General features: G+C 51.2%; 1 protein-coding gene across 1 annotated transcript; it reads left to right on the top strand.

The window, feature by feature from the left end:
* Positions 1-686: 686 nt before the first annotated feature.
* LOC127347193 (uncharacterized) lies at positions 687-2,252 on the top strand. Its single transcript, XM_051373408.1, has one exon. The coding sequence runs from the start codon at positions 687-689 to the stop codon at positions 2,250-2,252; it is 1,566 nt and encodes a 521-aa protein (XP_051229368.1).
* Positions 2,253-7,965: the final 5,713 nt, after the last annotated feature.

Genomic DNA, 7,965 nt, shown 5'->3' with positions numbered 1-7,965 from the left:
ATTTGTTTAGAAAAATTAAACTAAGTAAACTTTGATCAAACTTTAGAAGAATTTATCAATAAATATGATATTTTTTGGATACCATATGAAGATATATTTCATTATCTAAGTAAAGTTTGACCAAAATCCGTTCCAATGATATTGATTATGTATTTTACATGTTAATGATATTTGGTAAAAACTTGATCAAACTTGACATAGCTAGTTTGAGTTTCTAAAAATAATATAAGCCTCAAGTTTTGAAAATGGAGGTAGTAGTACTATTTGAGCCGCTAGTAAAACAACAGAGCATAACAATTTGGTAGTAGTTTTTTCTATTAGATTTCCGAAAAGACCCTGTTTGTTACCGAAACCCGTAGTTATTCGCCACTCGGGTGGAGCTTGAATTTCGGAAGCGGACGCGAGGTTTGGTGATTTATCAGTGTTGTAAGGTGCAGACAATATCACGGCAGGTCCCTGTTGCATGGTTGGCCAGTGGGCATTGAATATTATTGACTAGTCGTGTGGCAAGTAATTTTAGGAGACTTTTATGATACAGTACGTTGATTCATTCTTGTGGTTGCTGTGTAACTTACCACGGTATCTGCAGTGCACCATATATCGAGGAGAGATCATATATACGCCCAAAGTATAGCCCGTGGGATCCCACACTCTTCTTCCTTTTTCGAATTGACCAAGTTCCCATTATGGCCGGCATGCATCAACCAGGCCAGCAACAAGGAGCCGGCAACGGCAGCTCGCCCAACTGGGTGCAGTACGTGAAGCTGAAAATCGAGAAGGAAGCTAAGGGCAGCCTTCCGTCGAACTTGCAAAGATTCGATCCGACGGAAAAACGGCCGTCCATTTTCATGCCTCGCCGCCAAGTAGCCGTAGCCGTGCCCACGGTTGCGCAGACGCCACCGCTTGATCGCACCGGGGCCACAGCCACAGCCACGAGCAGATGGTCGACCGGCGGCAGTCCCATCGTCGCCGCCGTCGGGCCGTACCACCAACCGGCGAGGGAGTCGCGGGAGCCTAGTCTCATCACCCATGCCAAGAAGTGTGCCATCGTCGAGTTCCTCGCCAAGCAAGATTTCGCCCTGGATACGGGCGCCTTCCTCAACTGGGCATGGGAGAAGTACGCCGACGCTAGTGAATACTACGAGGCTAGCTCCATCACGATGGGCCCGGAGGAGCTCGCCGAGATGCTTCTGCTCGACGGATGCTTTGTGCTGTTCGCCGTCTTCGTGCTTAGGAAGCCGAGCGTGCCGCCATATCCGTTTTGTTTGGCAGAGGACATATCCCTGTCCAACTCCACGATGAACAGAGGCAGAACCGAGCTCGCCCAGGATTTCATCAACCTGTCCGCGGACATATCCCAGCACATTAAACAGACCCGGCTGGACCTGCTGTTGCTGAGCAACCAGATCCCCTTCTTTGTGCTCACCGATCTTCACACCCGATTGAAAGAAACCTTCTTCAAGGGGATCGAGCTCAAGTTTCAAGATCTCGCGCTCTCCTGCTTCGAGGAGATCCGGCCCAGCCCCAACGCCAACACCAACCCCAGCCGCAAGTTCCCAGACCCAATTCATCATCTCCTGCACCTCTTCCACTGGTCCCGGGTGCCCCGAGACAAGCACTTCATAGACCCCTGCGCGCCCCTGCGCGGCGAGCCAGAGGCGAACCTCCCTTGCGCGACCTGGTTCAAGGACTCCCGCATCAAACTCAAACTCAGCAAGCAACAGGCTGCTCCAGGCACACTGCACATGACCTTCCAGAGGAACCTGCTCGGCGCGCGAGGGGTGCTGCGCGTCCCCGCGCTGCACATTCACAACTACAGCGACCTCATCTTCCACAACCTCATCGCCTTCGAGCAGGGCCATGTCAACTGTGGCCTCGCCGTCACCACCTACTGCATCTGCATGGCCCGCCTGCTGCAGAGCGAGGCCGACGCCAGGCTGCTGAGGAAGAAAGGGATCCTAGCGCACACGCACGAGACGGACCAGGAGATCGTCGACTTGTTCAGAGGGATCGCGGATGAGCACCGCCACGCATCTTATTCCAATGACCTGCTTCAGCTCTGCAAGGACGTGGACGAGCATCATCACAGCACAGCCGCAAGGGCCGCCAAATGGTTCGTGCTGCAGTGCTTCCCCAGGCAGACCGTCACCTTCTTCGTCCTCCTTGGAGCCCTCATCTCCATTGCAACGCTCATCAACACCATCGTCTCCGTCTATAGGTTCTATCATCCATACAAGCAGGAAACATGGTGAATCCCGACGACTCTCTCTCTCTCTCTCTCTCTCAGCGGCAAGGATTCTGAATAGCAAATCGTGGTTTTTTCCTGGTGAAATACAAGAGAGTACACAATGCTTGTTGTGTACCCTTCGTTCAAATTAATAGTATAGTTTACTTTACTACTAGTGTTGTTCCAAGTCATACTCTCTGTAAATTGACTCATTGTAGTGGCTTTTGGAGGAGTCACTTTTCTCAATTAATGGACTTTATGTTACTATATGACGGTTTTTGTATGTCGTTAGCTTCTTTCCTTTGTGATAAGTAAAGTGGTGCATACTCCAGGTCTTGATTAGCCTTCGATATTGTATTGGTGGACAGTCCCAGTCCGGATGTAATTTGTACCATCTGTAAATATATTCCTATCCAAGCATGTATTATTAACCTAGCTAGTACGGTGTTCTCAAGTACGCTTCTAAGAAGATGTTTCATTTGTAAAGAAAAAAAATTCGGAAAAGACACGAAACCCTACCCCGCTCTCCTGACCCGCGCCGCCCGCCTCGGTGGCCGGGCCGCGCCGCCTCAGCGGCCATCCTCAAGCTCCCCTTCCTTGCTCTCCCCTGCCGCTGCCGTCAGCGTGCGCCGCCGAGCGGTGCCGGCGGTGGCGGGTCTAACTCTGCCCGTGGCGCAGTCGGGGGCGCGGGGGCCTTGGGCTGGCGACGGTGTCTTTCGGCCGGCGGCAGTTCAGTGCCGGTGTGGTTCCCGCACACCGGGTGGGCGGAGATGCAGCGGCGCCGCTGTTAGCGGCAGATCGGCGCGGTCGGGAGGGGCGGCGTCCCCCGCTCATCTCAGATTTGGGCCCCTTTGGGCCCATTCTGGGCTAGGGCTGGCCGGAGTTGGTGAGATGGCGGTGGTAGGGTGGTGGCGGCGCTACGGATGGCCTGCTGCAGAACATCGGCGGGGACTTAGCAGGCCAGTGTGGGCCCGGCCGGGCCAGTAGGGGCCTGATGGTTTGTCCTTGCTAGCATGTCTGGTCGGCAACCGAGAAGGCGGTGGACGCAGTTCCCTCCCTCGGTTGTGGTGCTACTACCCCTGGCCATGCTGCCTCCCTCCTCCTCTTCTAAGCCCTGTGTCTATGACCATAGGGAGACAGCGAGGATGGCGTCAAGACCATGGTGGTGTGTGCTGGTGGGCGGAAGGCTAGGATGAGCACTTCGGATCGTCCAGGATGGTGGTGGTGGGGGTTGGGAGAAATCCATATCAGCTTGTCTGACACTGACACAGTGACGCCTGAGGGTGCCACCTTGCCTTCGTGAAGGGTGTCGGGTGTACCCCCTCCCCAATCCCTTCCGCGTACCAGTGGAAACCCTAGGATAAGTCCGGGCAACAACGACATCGTCGTCGTTCTCTTTCACTACGGGAAAATCAGGCGCTGCCGTGCAGCCTATCATTGCCATGAGGCACCGCACGGCAAAGACTTCTTTGCCGTGCGCCGCAAGAGGCACGCACGGCAAAGACTATGCGCACGGCAAAGTTACAGGGTGGCGCACGGCAAAGTTACAGTGCACGGCAAACTCACCAGTGCCGCACGGCAACGTCCCCTCGCACGGCAAAGTCCATCAAACGCGCACGGCAAAGAAGCCAGGACGGCAAAGCCAATAAACGCCGCACGGCAAAGAAAATGTGCTCGGCAAAGGACTGGGACGTTGCCGTGGGCCTCCCTTTGCCCTGAGGCAGGACAAAGTGCACGGCAAAGCCGCCTTTGCCGTGCGACTCCTTCTTTGCCGTGCACCATACTTCATTTTATTTGTTTTTCTTTCTATTTTATTTCATCTAATACTTATATTTATTTTTTTATTAGTTTTACTTTTTGATGACTATTTATTAGTGTTACTTAAGACAATGTGCAATACAAAATTACTCTCCATGTTCATCCCCCACATATATCAGGGTTTCGGAGCTATTAATGCACGCTTCGAAAAATCTGCTAAGTGTTATCGCCCAAATGTGAGGAAGGTCACACCGGGGAGCTACTTTTGCACCATTACACCTGGCACCACACCTTCACACATATCATAGGTCCACATGCAAGATTTGGTGGGGTTCCGGTGCTCCGGCGGTCGGAATGCTTAAAGGGGGGGGCCGAATTGGGGCCGTTGGCAGTTTGGTCCCGAGAGAAACACAAAAGCTTCATCAAATGACTGGCAATAAATGCAAGATCGAAGCATCCATAGCCGAGGCAGTCCTAAACGTGGAGGTGGCAAACTTCACCACTAAGCATTATGATCCCAACATTCTCACAAAGCACAACCCGGTCCTCCGTTACAATGCCGCCAACAATGAAGAAGTACCCAAGCTTAGCATCTTCGTGGGGCTTGGTGGCAAGTCAAGTGGCTCGAAGCCGTAGAGAACGGACCTACAGGAGCGGACCTTGATCCACTCGTATGTCTTAAACACCATGGTCGAAGGGAAGCCGTACATCGAGTAAGTGCGAACCATTTAGTTATTCGCAAACATTCACAGCCTTGATCCACTCGTATGTTCGTGGCTAACTCTTCCTCTTTTCATCGGTATAGGCAATTCAAGGCTATACATTGGAAGAATACCCACAGGGAGCCTACCACGGAAGAATCCAAGAACATTTTCGATAAGGGCGGCGGTTTCGATTTCAGTAGCTGGTTCTGTAATTTGGTACTATTCTATCCAAATTAGCTAGCACTTCCGACATTTATCGGTCATTTCTCGTTCTAAACTTCTCGTGCTAAACTTGTAGGCAAGAACTAACAAAGAGATGAAGTCAGAGCTAAGAAAAATTGCTAGGGGCTTTGAACATTCCCTCGAAGCATTCAACTCCTATGACGTGAACGGGTATCGCTTCCAGACCCATAAATACACAACAAGCCGGCCCAACGCGAAGACAATAAATAGCTGGGTGGTATGTCAAGGTGACGATGGGCTCCATTACTATGGAAGAGTCGAGCGTATATACGAGCTGAATTACGGGTTTCACAAAGGGCTAAATCCCATCGTCTTCAAATTCCATTGGTTTGACCCACGTCGGGTGAGACGGGATCCTGAAATTGGGTTGGTCGAAGTTGAAAGGAACTCTGTTTATAAGGGAGAGTATGTGTACATCTTGGCTACCCAGGCCTTTCAAGTATTCTATCTCCCGTATGCGTGCAAAAACCCGACAAAACGTCTACATGGATGGGATGTTGTGATGACGGTGCCTTCACACAATAGGCCACCCCCGCCAAACAAGGACGATTACCGCCGCGTAGACCCCTTAGCAAATAGTGTCGAGTTTTATCAGGAAGAAGGGCTCCCCGGCCATTTCACAATCGGCTTGCCGACTATCGATGACATGGTCGTAGACGATGAACAAGAAGATGCGGACATGGATGGAGACAATGCAGAAGATGAAGCTGAGGATGTTTGTGCCCCGGAAGATCTGAGTTTGCTCGAGGCGTTCAGAGCAGGGATTGACCTCGATGCAGATGGACTACCTCCAGGTTTCATTGATGATTATTGGTTCACCGAGCCTGATGACGATGAGAAGACACGCGGTCCAATCATGGATGGCGACACAGGCTACTGATCTATGTAGTAGTAATTGTGAGGCTAGCCTATTTGTAATAACTCTGTGTAATACTGATTGTCTAGCTAGGTTATTTGTAAGAACTCCGTGCTATGTTTGAGAGAACTCTATGCTAGTTATTTGTTGCTTCCACTAATTAATGTTCATCTATTTGCATTATTGTTGCTTTCATTAATGTTCATCTACTTATATTTCTGTTGCTTTCACTAATATTTATCTCTTTACAATAGTGCGTACTAATAAACCACTCTATTCATTTGTGTTTGCAGGTGACTGAAGCATGCCGCCAAAAAAAAGGGTGGCGGTCTTACAAAGAAGCTCAAGGACTTGGTAGGTGCAGGGACTTCGAGGCGGGGCCGAGCTACTACCCCCCTCCTAGCCCCCCTCCTATCGCTCCCCCAATGCGATCGCGTAGGAAGAATCCGACGCGGGTACTCACTCCTAGTCCTAGCCCCCCCTCCCGCAGCCGATGATGATGATGAGGTGGAGGCTGGGAGTGAGGAGGACCAGGAGCACCACGGGGGTGGGGAGGACCAGGAGCGGTACGGGGGTGAGGAGGACCAGGAGGAGGAGGGGGACGAGGAGGACCTCTCGGAGGATGAGGGGTTGGGGAACTTACCGTTCGATCCTGATCCAAACCTAGTTTGGCAAGCGCCGGAGGATTACCAGTACGTTCCAGCTGTGGAGAGGCTGAGGCCACATGATAGGATGCCATATCGGCGTGGGATAACACAGCTCCCCGCGCTGAAGCACTGGCGCTACAGCCATGTTGTTCTAGAGCCCTATGGAAGGAGGTACATGTTAATTTTTGGCATTTCGTTATCGCAATTTTGTCATTATCAAAATTATTATCACATACATATTGATGTTATCGTTTCATGGTGCAGCTCGTTCAGGTATGAAGACCCATCGCAGAGGCCGCCACGTGGGTACTCGAACATCCTTGGGGGCCTACTTAGAAGGTATTTCCCTGGGATAGTCGATCTCCCTACTGGTGGCTACGACGTAGCTTGTAGGTGGGCGCACTACAGCCTCGCGGAAGATCCTCTTGGCAAGCAATGGAGGAGGACAAGGTTGATGGCATGGTCTTCGTGCACCTGTCGGAGTTATAATGGATTGTTCGCACCTGTTATGGATTGTAATAATGGACATTGCTATATGGATGGACTCTATGTAACGGATTCTATGCATGAACTATGTGTGCTCGACGTATTTGTGGTGTTGTTGATGTGTTTGGTGATCATATGTTGATATATATATGCTATATTTGTGAAATGCAATATTTGAACTGCAGGGATAAATGAAAAACAACAAAAAAATGAAAAAATCGGGCCCCTTTGCCGTGTGTGTGCACACGGCAAAGGACTTTTGGTCACTTTGCCGTGTGCACACGCACGACAAAGGGGCCACGTGGCGCTCACCTGTGCGCCTGGGAGCTCCGAGGGGGTCTGCTGGAACTATCTTCGACACGGCACAGAGTTCCCGCACGGCAACGTTGCCATGCACGGCAAAGAAGACGCCGCGCGGCAATGTCACCGCGCACGGCAAAGATGAGGACGCACGGCAACGCTCTGCCGCACGGCAAAGAATCGCACGCACGGCAAAGACTAGGACGCACGGCAATGGACTTTGCCGTGCAGATCGGCGACGCGCACGACAACGTTGGCTTTGCCGGCGGTCTCTTTGCCGGGTAGCCTTTGCCCTGCGTGCACGCACGGCAAAGCCTTTGCCGTGCATATAGTGGCCTTTGCCGTGCAAAGTGCCGCACGGCAACGGCCTTTTCTCCCGTAGTGTTTGTTGAGGGTGTTGTTTGGTATGTAGCGATTCAGAGTGCTAGGAGCGTGGTAGGACTTCTCCGGATGGCGCAAAGGTTGCGGGTCGTTCTCGTTCTTATCGATCTGCCAGTGTCGGTATTCTTTCTTTATAGTTTTGTTTGACCTTGGTTATGCTATGGCCCCACAAGGCTTCTTATATCGTGTGGTTGCTATATTAATATAGCGAGACGAAAATCTATTTTGGGAAGTAAAGAAAAAAAAATGGAAGTCAAATAAACCAAGGAATCCGCATGAGAGGCTGGAACTGCAAACGGCCATATACGAAGAAGATTCGTTGCGGGATGTGGTTAGCAAAGAACATATTTAATACAGTACAAT

Source organism: Lolium perenne, chromosome 4 (assembly GCF_019359855.2).
Source record: "Lolium perenne isolate Kyuss_39 chromosome 4, Kyuss_2.0, whole genome shotgun sequence".
Lineage (NCBI taxonomy): Eukaryota > Viridiplantae > Streptophyta > Magnoliopsida > Poales > Poaceae > Lolium > Lolium perenne.
The sequence above is the reverse complement of the archived record's forward strand: the minus strand, read 5'-3'. Positions and strand labels throughout refer to the sequence as shown.

Excerpts from the sequence above, each read along its gene's own strand:
- LOC127347193 (XM_051373408.1), top strand. The coding sequence starts at position 687 with ATGGCCGGCATGCATCAACCAGGCCAGCAACAAGGAGCCGGCAACGGC.